The 18729-nt window shown below is 37.3% G+C and overlaps 1 protein-coding gene across 1 annotated transcript in view; it reads right to left on the reverse strand.

Annotated features, from left to right (window-relative positions):
• Positions 1 to 906: 906 nt before the first annotated feature.
• The window catches only part of HAPLN1 (hyaluronan and proteoglycan link protein 1), a gene marked incomplete at its 3' end in the record, with an annotated part of 29053 nt that continues 11230 nt past the window's right edge, over positions 907 to 18729 (reverse strand). Inside the window, exons 2-4 of the mRNA XM_080693239.1 lie at positions 9108 to 9479; positions 3361 to 3663; positions 907 to 1196 (exon numbers count right to left, since the gene is read on the reverse strand). Of these exons, the coding sequence (XP_080549365.1) occupies positions 907 to 1196; positions 3361 to 3663; positions 9108 to 9479 (965 nt within the window). The remainder of the gene's footprint in view (positions 1197 to 3360; positions 3664 to 9107; positions 9480 to 18729) is intronic.

An 18729-nucleotide genomic window follows, 5' to 3' on the forward strand; every position in this document is an offset into this window, starting at 1 on the left:
TAGGCTGACACAAAAATCAAGCTGCTAACTTTTATAATTTTTTCTGTCCAGCAGTTTATTTACGTAACCCTCCTGAGTAGATGCTAAATGCTGCTTAGGCAAGGGGCCTTTGAATTTAAATATAGATCAGTAAAGCTACTCAAAGATAAAGCAATTTTTCTCAATGAATAATTTTAATTCGAATAAGATAGGAGTCTCTCATTGGGTAAATATCATCTCCTTATTTAAGTTTCATACTACTTACAAATGGGATTATTAAGGAGTCTTAACTGTGCTTGTTAACTCTGTATTTGAATCCATATGAATTTTTTTTGGTCAAAAAGGCAGAATCTGAAAGAGTAAAATATTCTGACTACTAGAGACAAAATAGTAATTTTTAGAAAAATGTAGATTGTTCCCTTGTGAAACTGAGTTTTGTGCAACCTCCCAGCATCTCAGCTTATGTAAAGAAGCCTATATTTTAAATCTGTTGCTCTAATTTGTTCCTCAGAGTGCATTTCAAAATTGTAGAAATGTGTAAAATTTGTGCTTGTGGAAGCTGCAGTTCTGAGTAGCTTTACTTTTCTTAACATGATCCTAGCGAAAATTTTCCAGCTATTGCATGCCCAGTTCATGAAAGGATATTTTGTTGGGATGATATAACGTAAACGGTTTGGCTTTAAAGCCTCCTTAAGTAGAGCGTCCCTTAAAATTATATTAATTAATCATCTATTTTGAATGATAGCTTTACAAAAACAAATTAATGAACTGATATTTATGAAAGTGACTCTTTACAGTAAGTTAAAAAAGGGTTGTCACAGTTTTGGTAACTTGCATGAGTTCATACTGGGGAAAAAAAAAAACAATAACAACAACCTTTCACATGTTCTTAATGACTTTAGAACCGACACGTTCTAGGGGGAGCTCTCAGTTGTATGCTCTGAAGCAGTAGACACCATACAACTTATGCTTTTTATCAGGAAAGCCCACGAAGCGCACCGCAGCCTCGGTGGGACTGCAGCGTCTTCTCGGCCTAGAGATAGGGTAGCGGACGCTGCCATCTGCCAACCAGCCGGCGTCACAGCGGTCATAGCCGAGAAGTTTCCAGGCAGCAAAAATCTGGCCCACTTTGGCAATTTGAGCACCATCGTTGAGACAAGCTTGCACTGCTTCGTCATAGGTCAGCTTGGTAGGGTGGATCAGATAGTAAAAACGGCCTGTAGAGACAAGGAGAGAAAGAGGGTCAAAGGGCCTGCAGGCCACCAGCCACACAGAGATGGAAGGAGCCCCAAACGGAGGTACCTCTCAGTGAGGGAGAGGTAGAGCAATGTCTCTGAAGTTTCTGGAACTTAGGGTTGTCATTTAAATTTAATACCCAATACATCTCTCTCCATCAAATTTGTCTTTTTCCTTGTCTCTCAATATGTGTTCAGACATGCCCTTTAGAACTTTAAAAAGAGAAGGGAGACCACAGATGCAGTTTCTTTTGGCTAATTAGTGACTAAAAAGAGCCCTTCTGTGGCACTAGAGAAGACAGACCCCATGTTAAAAGCAAGGGCTATTTAAATTCTAGCTGTAGCCAGACTGAACTCAGGCACAAGTTTCTGGAGAGGCAAAATTTGAATGTGAAAGGATCAAAAAACATTCCTGACATAAAAGTCCATTTAAAAAAAAATCAAAAGCCCTCAAGTTCTTTTCATTACAGGTATCAATAAGACATTATTCTCAGTCAAAGACTACAGTATAAAAATGCATAAAATACAGGAAGTCACTTGCCACCAATAGTACGCACTGGGAATGTAAACCCAGCCTGTGCTCCCTCTCTTAGCAGAGAGGATGAATTTGTCGAAATTTGCACCTTGCATCTTTTAAGTCCTGACACTCTGCCATTTCTTTATTTCACAAGGAAGAAAAGTTAGTCTCAACCACTTATTACCTGCTGTTAATTACTAAGGTCCCTTAAGTGTGTATTAGATATGCATAAAATGTGTAAAACATAAGGCCAGCTGACTAAAGTGATATATGCTGACTGATTCATCTTTGTTTCGGGTGGAAGATAACCAGATCCTTTTATCTGGTTACATATTGTGATGCAGTATCACCTGCCCTTTACTAAATATAAGTTGTTGAAGTATAACTAGTTTATTCATTTATTTAATAGGAATTGAACACAGGGGTCTTCTACCTCTGAACTATACTCCCAGCCTTTTTTTATTTTGAAACAGGGTCTCACTCAGTGGCTGAAGGCCTCCCTAAATTGCTGACACTGGCCTCGAACCTGTGATCCTCTTGTCTCAGCTTCTGAAGTACCAGGATTACAGAAATTTGTCCAGAATATAACCAGTTCTTTCTAGATGGAGTGGATGTGATTTAAAAAAAAAAAAGTAGAGACCATTATAACATTAACTAGAGGGTTAGTTCTATCATCTGTACCAGAGGTCAGCAAAATTGCATGTGAGTCAAATCGGACCTGCTACATGTTTTTGCAAATAAAGTTCTACTGGAACTCAGCATGTGTATTTATTATTGTGTATGGCACCTTTTGTTCTATATGCAAAGCTATATTGAATAGTTGCAATGGAGAAATACAGCTAGCAAAGCCGAACATTTTTACTATCTGCATCTTTACAGAGAAAGCTTACTGACTTCTGATCCCTCTATATTCTTAGCAAAGTATTTCAGGAGACAAATTTTATGGGTGTGATGTCTGTGTAGTCACTTGGGACCTCCACTTAGAAGGGCTCTGTGCTTGGTTTAATGCTCTGCAGTCATCATCTTAAAGTTCTTAATCATTTTTAACAATCATTTTTAACATTTTCACTTTGTGCTGGGTACCAAAAATTAGGTATCTAGTTCTAGACGGGGTAAGGAAAGGGCTTGAAGTGATTGAATGTAACCCATCAATCATCGACATGAATGACTTTCTTTGCTCTCACTTCCAATGTTAGTTCTCCTTTATTTCTTGCTTACTCCACTCTTTATCCTGAGCTTTGCTCATTATCACATTGCAATGAAGAGAGGGAGGCATGTGATACAGAGCATCCTTTCTTCAGTGGAGAGAGCTGTATCTTATACAGGGCTCACCCAATGGCAGCAACACCTGTGGCAATAAGAAACAGATCCTACCATGGGACAGTTTCAAATGTTTCCCAATGAAAACTGGATGCATTAAAACCTAGGAGAGTAAGATGCCTACCTTTTGCTTAATCTATGTGGAAAAGTATTTTACACTATGACATGCAAGAGTTCATACATCGGATCAAGCTATAGCAATACCTTAAATTTTTTTTTTATTAAGTAGATAAAACAAAAACTCAGACTAGTGTTGTAGTGAAGCTTGGCCTCTGAGATAGAAAAGAAGCAGTGCAGTTAATATCTTACCATTGAAGTTGGATGTGAAACAGAAAACATCATATCTGCTTTTATCTTTATCCCAGAACCCATAGTTCCGGACACCAGGCACTGTGTTCTGGCCCCCGCAGGGCTCTCTGGGCTTCGTGATAGGGTACTGCACAGACCCATCGCTGAGCCAGCCAGCATTGCACCAGTCCAGCCCGCCCCGCCAGGCGTCATAGAGCTGGTCAAAGGAGGCAATCACAGCATCCTGGTCCAGACAAGCTTGCTGTGCCTCGTGAAAATTGAGATTGTAGCGCCCCAGTCGTGGAAAGTAAGGGAATACCACACCTGTCCAAAGAGAAGGTAAGAAGCCATGAGTGCCACGAAATAGAGCAACTCTGAGCAAATACACTTGGCTGGTGAAAAATAAAATAGAATTTCCATCCGATGAGATCGTTTTTGGTTAATGTGCAACCGTTTCTCATGGTCATTTTCCCCTTTCAAACAGCCTCTCAGCCTGGGCATCTCACAATCAGCTATGTGGTTTGATAATGTCAGTGTTCTGTTTCTTTTGCTGAGTGTTAAATTCATACCCTAAAAGTCTCCATTTTGAAAATGATTTGTCATGAAGACATTTATCTGCAAATCAAATGATTTGTTTCCAAATAGCCTTCCCCGAGAACTTATCTTTTGCTACCGGTTACTAACTCTTTAATAGGTAACTATAAAAGTTCTTTGTAGGTAGAATGAACTGTAAGAATTTCTTCTACCTACAAAGAAGTCAGTATTGGATATGAAGAGTGGTAGAGAACACACTGTTTGAAAATAAGATATTTATCAAAATTCACAATTTGTCAGGTGTGGTGGCGCACGCTTGTAATCCCCACACAGGAGGATGGCACAGCTTCGAAGCCAGCCCCAGCTATTTAGTGAGGCTCTCAGCAACTTAGCGAGACCCTGTTTCCAAATAAAATATAAAATAAGTCTGGGAGTATAACCCGGAGGTAGAAAGCCTCTGGGTTCCACCCCCAGTACCACCAAAAAAAAAAAAAAATCACAATGTTTTTAGTTAGTGATTATTCTTACAAAATTAGTAATTAGTTTTATTCAGTCCTCAAAATGTATGAAGAAAAAAGAAACATGTTAATTGATTTATACACACACACACACACACACACACACAACTTGAAGATCACTTATGATGCTTCTTATTTGGAGAAACTTCAAAATGAGTTTGCATATCTGACAAAATACAATTAGATAGTTTTATTTCATATTAATAAAGCCATTCTGTACAGTGAGGCATACCCCCATAAAAGCACTATGGCTTTCTTATCTGTCTCAACTTTTAAAGTATACATTAATATTATTGTTTTTCTGCCCTTGAATAGTACAACTAAAGTAAGGGTTTTATTAAGAATATTTTAATTACTATTTTACAACTTTCATATTTACATATTGCAAACTGAAAATAAGGGTTTTTGTTTGTTTGTTTTTTGGTGGTACTGGGGTTTTTGGAGACCCTTCTACCTCTGGGCTACACTCCCAGACCTATTTTATACTTTTTTTTATTTTTGGAAACAGGGTCTCTTAAGCCAGAGCGGGTGGCTTCGAACATGCGCGATCCTCCTGTCTCCGCCTCCCAAGCGCAATCCTCCTGTCTCCGCCTCCCAAGCGTGGGGATTACAAGCGTGCGCCACCACACCCGGTGTGAAAATAAGGTTTTAAAAACGTTTATATGAGGTAGGTACAGAATAGGCATCTGCTAACTGGTAAATGATGAAAAAGTTAAATATCATAGAAAACAAAACTCCTCAGCAAATGTAGATGATGACTTGGTGTTTCACTTTGCCTGGGAAGATGCAGTGGCTTTCAGAAGTTTTTCTTTTGGTCACATAACTATGGGAAATGACTGAGCCATTTAATAGATTACTACACGATTTCTTAAAGGATAGGGTCAGAATTACCAAATTAGGAAAGCAAAGTTGAATCATGATACAACTTAAATAAGGCTATGTATTAAAGTTATCTCCTCTATAGTCATGAAAGAATTTATTCAGTGTTCATATGTAATCATATTTTTAATATGATTTAAAATAATTAGGATGTTAGCATATGGAATGCAAAAAACATGTCCCACTGACACAGTGATTTGATGAGTTGTATCATACATCTACTTTATGAGACTGCAGACCCTATTAGAGATGATGTACAATTCATAGATAGAAGAACCGGACATGGAAAGTACTTCCTTTTATCAATTGTCCTGGAAAATGGTAAAAGACATTTCAGTAGCCTTAAATCAAGTCTGGTCCACCAAAGGGCTCCGCAGGACACACTTGTCCCTCTAGGATGGTCCAGCTGGCGCTGACCTCAGGAGGCAGAGATCCAAGGCAGCTTCCTGATCTCATTTGGCCTTCTCAGGTTCTTGGCCGAGGGATCTATAAGCTGAATCTGAGCCAGAGCAAGAAGGAAGAGGCTTTCTTGGTTGCCACTGACTCCCACTGTGGTGAGCAGGAGAAAGAGCTTGGAGAAGGTTCTCTCTAAGAAGGGCTCTCTCTACCCAGGCTCTCGGCCTGGAGCCCAGAGAGGGCCTGGAAGGAACCAACATGGCTATTTTCTTGTCTCAGCAAACTCAGGAATAGCCACATAAAGGAAAATATTCAACTTATCCAGGAGAGATTTTGTTGGCAGAGCTCAAGTGATAGAAAATCTCAAAGTATCTTAATCTAAGGACAGAAAGCAACTATTTGGATCTTCTTACTTTTCACAAATAGTTCAAGATGGTAGCAGTGGAAAATATGAGCTATTTACACTTGTAATAATTTTAAAGATCTAGAAAACCGTTCAGGTTTAAATTCACTATAATGCTTTACTGTGTGTTCTTGTGAGCATTAGGAAAAAATAGTCATTTGTCTTTGATTAACTATTGTGTATTACTAAAACATGATTGACTAAGTTCCAAGCCCAGCGTAACGTATTTCTGATTTGAATTGCTTTCAAATTTAACAAAATTTCATTTTCCAATGCTAAGAATAAACAAACTGTTGTATCAAATGCTTTATTTAAAAAATTAATTAGTGTTTGATGATCCTGGAAAGAACGTAGTCCAAGTGAATCAAGGGCAGATTCTGTGCTTTATTCAGTCAAAGTTCTAAAAGTTTTCACTGTATTCTACATGTTTACTATACATATTTGAACAACCAGCTATTTCTCAAGCAGGGGCATTTCTGGAACTACATGTTTGTTAAGTATTGTACTTATTTACTTAATTTTACTTTCAGCTGGTTAAGATTTCAACATCCAATTTGCAGAATCCTTGGGTCTATGGAAAAACTTGCCATTTCTACAGCCAAATTTTGGAACAAATAGTTGCCTTCATGCAGTGTTGCAAAAATAAAAAAGTTAAACTTTTATGGGTAGGAAAGAAGGTTTTATGACTATTTTGCAAGTAATATCTGACTCATTTATCTGTTGTACTTCTATGTCAGAATATAATCAAAAACTCTTCTTATGAAAGGCTGGTATGTATCATTATAAAGGGTATTGATAGGATGGCATATCACATGGAAAGTAATATTAAATGATAGGAAGAGACCAGTAAGTTGAAGTATATTTTGAGAAAAAATATTAGAAATTTTAATTATATAGTCCAATTTATCCTATTTGTTGGCAAATAACAATTTGTTACACACAGAAAGTTTTTTTCATGCTGGTAAACATAAAAGTCAGTTTCAGTAACCCCATAAAGTAAAAACTGGTAGTAAATAGGGAAGGGACCATATACTATAACTTTGTTTTCCTTAAATTTTCTCACTATGCCTATCAGTGTTATATAGCTGAAATTAATTTTCTGTTCCTGTGAGTTCTCAGACTAGAGTTTCATTTATCTGACTCCATTTTCACCAAGAGAAAATTAATACAATAGAATAGTGGAAGAACAAATGTCTCGTTCTAAAATCACAAATTTTATTTGATTGCTCAATCAAATTCCATAGCCCATGTTATTCCGTGGATTTCTAGTGATTCTATTCTTTTTTATATATGTCTGATGTTTATTTCTTATTGTATTACTGTTTCTAGCAATGAGATTAAAATTAGTAGTAATCAGAAGACTTTATCCTCCCTGAGTTCCTACATTATATAAGAATTTTTATTTTAGGTAAAATTATAAAAAGTTATAGACACAAGGACAAAACAAGACCCATGAGAATAAAGTTGGAGAACCTTGATCAACAACCTGAGAACAAAATCCGCATTATAGGGGATAGATAATCAAGGTACAGGAAATTATATGCATGAGTTGGAACACTTTGGTCAACCACATATGACAAAAGATGACCTGTGGTCATCATTAATTAGCCTGTTATGTCCGTTTGATGAAGGAAATCAGTTCTCAATATCTAGTGACTGTTTTCACTAAGCTTATTACTTCTTTTATACTGAATGATTCTAATGTGCATGAATATTAGTATAAATAAATAAAACTAAAAGCTCAAGCTGTCATACAAGCTGTGAAAACAAAAATCAAGACAGGTCACAGAAATGCACCCTACAACATTGCAGTATTTCTTAGATGTATAAAGCTAATAAATCGCCATTCATGTGATGGGAGGCTAGGAGATTCAGAAGGTCAAACCTTCAGTGACATGCTAGTAGACCAAAAAGATATTCTTTCAAAAGCCACAAATCTGTCCTAGGACTTGAAAGGAGCTTTTGGCAAACACACCTAGAATTTTATGGAAGGAAAGCATTCTCTTAATAGAGCAAGTATAGATATATCTCAATATAAAATATAGCTGAAATTAATAAAGAAAATAAGATAGCTTGTGATACATAAGAAACTGAGAAGTTTTCTGAGAGGATGGATATTGGGTAGAAGAAAGAAAATAATGGCAAAGATGTTTTATTTTTTGTTTGTTTGTTTATTTGTTTGTTTGTTTTTGTGATACTACGGATTGAACCCAGGGGCATTATACCTCCAAGTTACACCCCAGCCCTGTTTTCCTTTTAATTTTGAAACAGGGTCTCATTAGGTTGATGAGAGTCTCACTATTTCTTGAGGTGGTCCTCCAACCTGTGATTCTTCTCTCTCATTCTCTCAAGAACTGGGATTACAGGCATAAGCCACCACACCAGACTCAAAGACATTTTCATTGTATAGTTTTGTTCACATGTTGGTTTTTTAACCTACTGAGTGCATAACATATCCAGAAAATAGACTTTCCTCCAAAATATCTTGACCATTTATTATTCAATTCTTAAGAAACTCGAGGCCATTAAGAAAGTTACTTTTCTACAAGGATATTTAGATAAATCCAGAGGTTATTTTTTGTTAAATTAAGTTTTTGCAGTCATTTTACAGAATATATGTACACATATTTTAGAAGAGATGTCCTTTACAAATACGGCCATTATTTTGTAACTGAGTGAATTTTCGAAACATAAAAAGGAATCTAATCTGAATTTTTCGATAACCATATAATGGAATTTAAGTTTTGAATAGCATAAAGCAATTTCTGAAAATTCTTAACTCAGTTCCACTACACATTTCTCTTGGCTGCAAATAGCTTTAATTTTGTAAATAAGTATTGTGTATGCATTTCAAACATGAAAGCTGAAATCATAGAAAGACTACAAAACACAAAAGAATAGAAAAACATACTGGGCACGGACTTTTGGTTTCTCACATTTTTACTATGGTAACCATTACACACTACTCCTAGTGAAAAAAAAAGTAATGTTTTAATTAATTACCATTTCTAAGTTTAACATGTTTTATAGATACCTACCTTGTAAGTCTAATGCCACCACAGCAGTATCATCTTCTAATCCTTCAATCACCTCACACTTGTACCTTCCATAATCCTCCAGGGCGAGGTTTGTGATGACCAGGGAAGCATCATTGTCTCCACCACCTTTCAGGAACACTCGACCCTGGTAGCCTCCATAGGTTTTCTGGTGGTATCCCATGGAAACAAAGACGTCCACTTCCTTGAGGTAATCCGAAGTTAGCTTGGTCCACTTAATTCGGATTTTGTGGATTCCTGAGCCAAATGCTGTAGGGTCTCGATAAAATTTACACGGCAGTGTAACATTGCCACCGCGGTGTGAGAACACCTTGGCTTGTTCTGCTTCCACAAGGAGGCGGGGACCATTTTCCGCTATGGTTAAAAGAGCCAAAGAAAATAACCATTAATGTGCTTTCAGATTTGTTTTGTGTAATAAAATATGCTACACATACAGGATATAAGAAAAAGGATAGTTGTGGTGATTATCTTCTCTACATAATCTCTTTTTGAACCATATAGAAAGGTACCTGCAATATTTGGAATATGTCAAAGAGTATTCATGTATTTTAAACCACTAATAAAGGGAAAGATGTGCATTATGATCTTTTTTGGTACTGGAGATTGAACCCAGGTGTATTCTACCTTCAAGGTACACCCCCCATATCTTTACATTTCTATTTTGAAACAGGGTCTTTCTGAGTTGCTGAGGTTGGCTCCCAACCTGTGACCTCCTGTTTCAGCCTCCCAGGTACTGGATTGCAGGCATATACCACCATGCTTGGCCATCATAATGTTTAAAGCTTATTGAACTCAAGACTCGACAGTCATCTGAAGTTGGTGACTTCATAATAAGTTATATTTAGATTTCTGATTTCATTTTTCTTCATTTAAATATCAGATATGTTGAACAAGGTCAAGAGATGTGATAGAGTTCCAAGACTACTTCATAATTATAATCCAAAAAATTTCAAGGAAAGATGAGCCTACCTGGGCTTTCTAACATATGAAGTCCATGTTCTATTTATAGAAAAAAGCATAAAGCAACACATTCACTTTTGTGGTGTTATTCAGGCTAAAGAACTCAGGACATCTTCACATTTAACTGGGCACAGTAGCTCATACTTGTAATTCCAGTACTTGGGAGGCTGAGACAAGAGGATTTCAGGTTCTAGGATGGCCTTGGCAATTTTAGTGAGACTCTGTTTCAAAATAAAAAATAAAATAAGGCTGAAGATGTAGCTCTTAGAGGTACAATTCTCCTGGGTTCAATTTCTAGTACTACACACACACACACACACACACACACACACACACACAATTCACATTTAGAGCTTTAATTCAAACATACACCCATGACACACTATTCTGGAACATTCAAGGCACATGTATCTATTTCATTTTCTCACCAAGGCTAGACATCAGAATGATATTTTTAGTGGAAGCCATTGACAAACATCAAGAACTTAAGAAATATATTTTTCAGAATCGGAATGTCCTAAGTATATGTATCTAAAGTTATAGTTATTTTGTAATTAGCCAAATAATCATTTGCTTCTTTATTCCCATTCAGTATTCTTCCACTCCTTGTCTCTTTGATTTCTGCTATGTCATGTTTTGCAATTACTCTTTCTACTTTCTGTCCCTTGCCCTTTCCCTCTCTCTTCCCCAAGGACTTTATTGCCTTCGGAAGAGCACCACAGTACCCCAAGTCTGCCATGTCAGCAGGGCAGTGCTTTTTAGAAAGCCAGCTGTTATTTTCAGATCTTGGCTTTCTCTGGGGCTTCCCCTGGTTAGCACATTGTGCTTTTGACCTTGACAAGGTCTCCTGGGTGTGTGTGCAAAATCTGAAAGTGAGAACTACAGAAGAACTCGTGGGCACACATACCTTTCGAAACTGCAGCTCTGCAGCCTGTGCAGCTTTAGGTATTGAATATTGATGGTATTGAACATTGATAGCTGTTGAATAAGCTTTGCCCATGAGGTATTGAAAGCTAAGAAGGAAATGGGACATATGAAGGACTCCAGACAAAGGAGGAGAAATCTTAGATGAGTGAAGAAGGTGATCTAACTGAGGGAGATGGGAGGTGGAAGAGGGAAGCACCTCAATGGATGTGATGTACATATATACTTATCAAAGTTGATCCCTGTGCTGAGCATGGGAAGGAGGGGACGGGGAGGAATAGGGTGAGAAATAGGGGAAGGCGCAGAGAGTACTGTGAGCATGTATTCCTCTATCATTTTGAACTTCATAGAGATGCATGATTACCACGCACCGAAAAAAAATATACACATCACCAAAAAAGGAGTCATTCTCTTTGAGACAGATCTCAACACGTAGGTATTTCACAGTGTACATACAGAGGATTCTAAATTTAAAATAAAAAGTGCCTCCAAACAGACATTACATTTCTATTTTTATCATATAGTAATTAGAATTTATGTGTTTTGTTGTTGTTGCCTTTTTTTGGTACTGGGGATTGAACTCAGGGGTATTCTACCACTGAGCTACACCCCCAGCCATTTATTTATTTATTTATTTATTTATTTATTTATTTATTTATTTATTGAAACAGGGTCTCACTGAGTTACACAGAGCCTTGCTATGTTGCTGGGAGGTTGGTCTAAAACCTGCAATCCTCCTTGTCTTAGCCTCCCAATTACTGGGATCATAGGCATATGCCACCATGGCCGACCAGATTTAATGTTTTTAAACCAGCATATAGTTCAGTTTATAAGTGCTCCCCATCCTAAAAAAACTGAAAAGCTTAAAAAACCATCAATGTCCTCAGTTTCAATAGATAATGAAATGATAGTATAATGACTTTCCTTAGCATTTAGTTACATTGAGCCACAAATCCATCTCATGAGGCATTTCCTTTGTATCTACTCTTTATCACCTAATTTTAAGACAAGAGAATCTTGAGAGATGAACAATAAATATCCTGCTTACAGCTCTTTAACCACAATGCCCCAATGATTTCATACAAGTCCTATCTAAACACCTCCAGTCTTCTTTCTGTAGGAGGAAAAGATGTAGTTGACTAGGTTTGTTCTTTAAAGCCTGAGGGCCCTAGGGGATTTTCCTATCCAAGATCTTGAGGGGACAACTGGAAGCTGAGCCTTCTTGTGCTGGTGTATAGGTTTAAATATGGCTTACAGAGCTTAGAGTTTTCAGTTTCATAATTCTCTCAAGTTGTTTATTTCATTTATTTTCTATTTTTCTTTTGCTTATTATCATTGTACCTAATAGACTCACAGTGATGCACTCATATATGCACATAACATTATTTTGTCTATTTTCACCTGGAGGAAGGGGTAGCTCAGTGGTAGAGCACTTCCCTACCATGTGCAAGACCCTGGGTTTGATCATGCACCACAAAAACACACCAACAAGCATCAAATAAAGTCAAGACTAATGCACAGAGACACTGAGATAGACAATATTAGTTAGGAACAAGGGCTTTCATGTGATATAGACCTTCATTTAATCTCACCTCCTCAGGTTGTGAGCTTTCTTTAGTCTTTGACAAATTGTGCAAGTTCTAAGCTGCCATTTTCTCATAGATGAATTAGAGATAGTAAGACCTACAGCACATGGTGGACCTCATACACAAAGTGCTTAGAACAAAGACTGACCATGAGTAAAAAGCTCTTGTCCTCCTGCAGAGCCATTACTCGGTGTGTGTGATACTCGACATGATACTGCCCAATATTGAGCATGATTTTTGCATATATTAGCCTTTCAACATTTCACCTACATAAAAGTTTTGAACCATGTGGAGCAAAAAATAAATACATAAAATGCCACCTGTGTTATATAGGAGACTTGGGAAATGTATGTGCTTTATTTTAATCATAAGCTGCTTCAGAATGAATACAAATTCTGAATGTTTTATAAATTAAAAAGCTAGAGCAAAGATCAAAACTATTGTAAAAGGGACTGACACTTCCAATTATTTTTTCTGTGCTTAACTGTAAATTGTTTTATAGTATTTTAGAAGTGTAGGCTCCTGATTTTTTTAAATTTGTTTTACTTCTACTCTAGTATTGTGAATTTTGAACATGGCATATATGGTATAATATTAAATGTTGCACAGTCAGTCACCAAAAATCCACTGACTTCATACAAAATAACTTTACTGTTAATGAGTGTGCCAGAATGTATAAACTTCTAACATTCTTATTTTTTTTGGGGGGGATGGGGTTGAGATTCCAGAAGTTACTGGCTAAAACCCAAAGAACCTAAGAACAATATGAAACACATTTAGCGACTAAGAGCCATTGATGCTCATTAAGCTAACCTCCCCCACACCTTCCCCCTCACATAACGTTGAGAGTAGTTTTTTATTTGCTTGTTTTCAGAAGATCTCCACTGCAGATAACAGAGCACTGAGCATCCCTGGAGAGAGTGGCCTGTTTCAGAACAGGAAGGTGTGGAAGACCAAGCACAGGCCAGTGAGTGGCGGCCTCTCTGGGTTCTCTGGCAGGCCTTTTCAAGATTTGTCTCTGACACATCTGTCCCCTGAGTACCTTGAATATAATACTGTTTTCAGGCTCTATGTCATAGATTATGATCACCAGGAAACACACTGAGCTGGAAAGGGGAGAGGGAAATGGGAAGACAGCAGGAAGGGGAACCCGAGCAACCATGACAAGTTTGGCACTATGTTGCCTAGAGTAATTTCTGGATCTGATCTTTGCATTGAAAAACGTGGTTCCGTGTGAAGTTCATGCTAAATCAAAGCCAATCACTGGGTTGCAAAGTATCAAAATAATCCTTGATCATCAAAATGAGTATTTCATGTTTTCCTTCTTAAAAAATATGAGAGAATACATAAAACTATGCAGCACACCTGTGTTCATTTTTTCCTTTGCTTTTCAATTGAAAAGGTTCACATAGACACTTGAGCATACTGCTTTGGTGATTGTGTTTTTTAATGAGGCTACATGTTCAAAATGTAGGGCTAATTGGGGGAATTAAGGATGTCCTCTGGGGGATTTGAATTTTTTCTAGGTGTAATTTGTAAGTATAACATTTCCTCTTTGTATTAGTGAAGGTCAATGACAATCACTTGAAAGATTTGTTGCCCTTCAAAGTCCAGAGTTGTCTCCAGGGGAAACAGCTGGGCCTGGTGAGAATACCAATGGGAACTCAACGAACCCCTGAGGTCTCATTATTATTTTACAAATTCTGCTGTGAAATTTAGAGGACACCAGGTTTTACCAAATAATGAAAGCAGTGGTGTGACCAAACAGTTGATCTTTGTACTTGCTCTGTAATTTAGAGAACAAAAACAATTGTTTTTGAGAAAAAATATAAAAAAAATATTAAGTGGACCATATAGTGGCAATCCATACCCAAAGAAATTCAGATAATAGGAAAAAGGGAAGATGTTGTGGATTAGTTTGTTTTTTTTAAAATAATTTATGGATTGTACACGATAATCAACCTTGATGTTAGATATTTTGTCTACTGGTGTATAAATGCAGTAGTCTTTGGAATTCTGGATTTCCTAGACTAATTAAGAAGAAAACCCTGGGGATTTATCTAAAATGGCTAAATGAAGTGCTAATTAAAGGCATTAAAATACATCTCTCCAAGAGAGGGAAACTTCATCATCATTTACATATTTTTATTGTGTTTTTACATATGAGTTTGTATAATTTTAACCATGTGTAAGTGTGCAATCTACTGCCATTAAGTATTTTCATCAGGTTGTGCAACCATAGCCACTATCTCTTTATAAAACTTTTTCATGATCCCAAATAGAAAATTTCTCTCTCACACTCAAAACTCACAGACATTAACTCAATTGTTGGCTCCATGATGAGTCATTTGAAAAAAAAAATTACACAAGATTTTTAAAATGCTTCCTTATTTTTGTTACATTTGTTAACACTTTGGTAAGTTTGGATTTGTAAGACTGACACTTTGGAAACTGTTGTTTTCTGTAGGGTAGCCAACGTCTGCAAAAGGATGAGCAATCAGGACGGATTTATCCTCATCACTGTGTTGACCACTTCCAATGGAAAACAGTTACCCTGTCCTGCTTGCAATGCATCTCTATCACCAATGCAGTGTGTGGCACACATGCAATGTGTCTGTGACTGCAGGGCACCAGTGCTATACTCAGTCTCTCTGGAGCCATGGCAGCAGACATGGATTCCTGAGCTAGCTTTAGACCATTCTGTACCTTTAAAATAAAAACACTTTATAAAGAAGTTATACATGTTAAACAAACAATATGTAAGTAGAATACATACTTTAGACATTTTCTCTCATTGTACCTTACTCATTATATTTGAGTAGATTACCTAATTTAGAAAAAAAATTAAAGAGTGCTTTACTCACTAGACTTTTAACTCTTTATGACTGCTTAGTTTGTTTCCTTCAGACTGGATGAATCTAATAGTTCCTCAGACAGATCATCTCCACAGAAGCATCCAACAACTTTGGTCATAATTTTGTTGTGTCTAGTTGGTTTACATCGGAAACCTTAGCGTGTACCCTCTCCCTGCTCCCTGGTGCCCTGTGCTCTCCCCATGCAGCCTTCGCTGTCCTTTTGAGGACCAGTTACTTTTTATTTGTGGGAGACAAAGCATTAGCTTACTTCCCCAGCTAATCCTTGAACGCAGAATTTTGAGCCTCTTCTCTGGCAGGCTACACCTTCAAGGGAGAGTGGAGAAATGATTTCAGTTTTGTTTTGTGCCTTCACTTCTCTGACATGAGTTTGAAATCTTAGATTTGGCCCTGGCTCGTGTTTGCTTTTGTTTGGGGTCTAAATTTTGACCTGCAGATACATAAGTCTATGTGTGACTCTCACTATCTAGGTATATTCAAAAGACAGGAGGATCGTGGTTTGAGGACAGCCTCAGCTACTATTTAGTGAGGCTCTTTGCAAATCAGTGAGACCCTGTTTCAAAATAAAGAATAAAAATAGCGGGTTGGGAGTGTAGCTCAGAGGTAGAATGCCCCTGGGTAGAATGCCCCTGGGTTCCATCACCCGTACTGCAAAAAAAAAAAAAAAAAAAAAAATTTACCTGGGGCTCTGCATAAACCATACCTGAAATGATTCCAAGTGGCTACCAGCTTTGGAAGCCTGGGGGGAGGTAAGGTGGAGGTCTGGGTAGAGAAGTATGTGGCAGACTTTCATTTCACACACTTTTATAGTTTGAAAAATTCAAATCATGTGAATATATGTGCACCAAACTCAATAAAAATGGTATAAAAATTTGAAAATTGAAGAAATTTAATTAGCAAATAAATACACCAAAAAAAAAAAACCCTTGTCTAGAGTAACTCTGGAAAGACACATGAGACTCTGGCAGCCATGACTGTGTTATTAAAGGTTTATATTTTTACAGAAGGCTAATGTTCTGTTAATAAACATATTATCCTTCAACAAGTCTTTAAATCATGAAAAATTTAACTCACATTTCCTACTCTTTAAAGATACTATTGCTAAGGACACATATTCTGTCTGCTTTGAATTATAGGGCAAAACCCAAAGCTGGAAACACAATAAATGAAGATTGTCCCTTGGTGTGAAGTGGTTGCTGCCACTTGGTACCGTCTGTGACCCTGCCTTTTAGTCTCACTGGCTACAAGATCATCCTCCCTCCTCCTTGCTCATTTGTCCTTCAAGTGGCTACCACTGTGTAACCCCTGCTCTCTCTGTCTGACCACTCTCTGTCTTTAAAAAACGCAGAGTTGTAGTGTTCTCCTTTTTTCTGTGAATCTACCATTAAGCCAAATTGCTTCCAATTGTATTTTTACAATTTCCTCAAAGGCTTGTGCTCTTCCTGTTGAGACCTAAGTTATCTGCTGTGCTGTGCTAAGGAGCATCCACTGAGATATTTTGGAAATCCATCTTCTTCCCTGACTGTCTGGTTAAACCGACTCTGTGATGGGAAACTGCTCAACATCAACATATTGCACTATTTGAGGTGATGTTGATTGTGAATGTGAGGTGTGTTATTGTCAGGCCCAAGCTTCAGAGTCAAAAGTAAAGATACATGCTGGCACTTTCCATAGTCTAGAGGTTTATTCATGGATGTGTTAAAAATTGTGTTAAGAACAATGGAATTTTTTCCTTTCAAAGACTATCTTTACTAAGCGTTTTCATATAAAGCTGATAAAGGTGAGATTCTGCTTAAAGTGGGCATCAAGAGGCCCCAGTGAGCTCTAAGGGATCAACTTAAGAAAGTTTAAAAATCGTAGTTCTGAGATATTCACTCAAAACTCTGTTAATATCCTGAAAAAAAAATGTTCTATTTCTTCTCCTTCCCTTTTTCCTTCTTCTCTTTCTTCTTTGGTTGTACAGAAGATTAAGCCCAGGGGTATTCTACCTCCAAGCTACACCTCTGTTCTCTTTTACTTTGAAATGGAGTGTCACAAAGTTGCTGGGGGTCTTGCTAGTTGCTGAGGGTGACTTCTAACCTTGAGATCCTCCCATCTCAGCCTCCTAGGTACTGAGATTACAGGCATGTTCCATGACACCTGTCTTGTTCTGTCTCTTAACTGCCTTTGCCATATCTTTTTATGCCAGGAAGAAATGTTGCTCTGCTGCTTTATTGAATAAAATTTGAAAATATTTAATTAGCATTTTTAATGATTTTGTCAAAGAAGTGCAGTTATTATTTCATATTACTAGTCCTGCATTTCTTCCCTAAATTCCATTTAGATTAAATTGGTCTTATTTTTCTCTGATTTTTAATACCACAAAATCACCTGTGTATCCATAAATGTTGTTATCAATTAAAAGTTATTTTTTTAATCTCCTGAAAAAAAGAAAGAGCTCAGCTCTATTTATCCAACAGTTATTTATGGGATTTTGCCTTTCCACAAAAATATTATTTCATATAATTTATCAACAATAAATGGTATTTATTGGACAGACTAGGCCTCTTATGTTTTGTCACCTAACAATCTTCTTTCTCTGTTTTCTCATCAGCAAAACGGAGTTAAGATACTTTCTTTCCCAGGTTCTTGTGATTATTAAATGAGGTAATGTGTATTGAGAATTTATCCTAGAATGTCATAAGTGCCCAGTAGTGTCCACTCTTACTAACATGAATGCCCAAAGTGGACATTTTTGCCAAACAGCCTATGTCCTTCATTGTCTTCTTTACTGAGCTCTTTCAGAAGATAGTTCTTAAAAATTGACATCTCATCAACTCTTTTTTTTTTTTTGGTACTGGGTACTGAACCCAAGGTGTTCTGAATTTGAGCTATACTTCAGCCTTATTTATTTATTTGCTATTTTGAAACAAGATCCTCTTAAGTTACCGTGTGCTGGCCTATCCTCAAATCTGCCATGCCCTGCCTGCCTCAGCCTCTAAAGTACTGGGATTACAGGTGTGCACCACTGTGCCTGGCTTCTTATCAGTCTTGATGGTTCTCTTAAGAGTGTTGTCAACAGCACAAGCATAGTGCGTTTTAGAATCATTACCTTAGGGGACTTCAAACAATTTCTCTCTTTCTCTCTCATTCCTATCTCTAGAATCCAATTCTCTCTGCCCCTCCTCAATTTCCTTGGGGGTTTCACACAGTGTTTATTTGGGTAAAATATGTGTATTTACAGCTCTCACCCTCTTTCCCCTTTCCTTTTCTAATTCTTGT

This window comes from Muscardinus avellanarius, assembly GCF_963383645.1.
Source record: "Muscardinus avellanarius genome assembly, chromosome: 1".
Classification (NCBI taxonomy): domain Eukaryota; kingdom Metazoa; phylum Chordata; class Mammalia; order Rodentia; family Gliridae; genus Muscardinus; species Muscardinus avellanarius.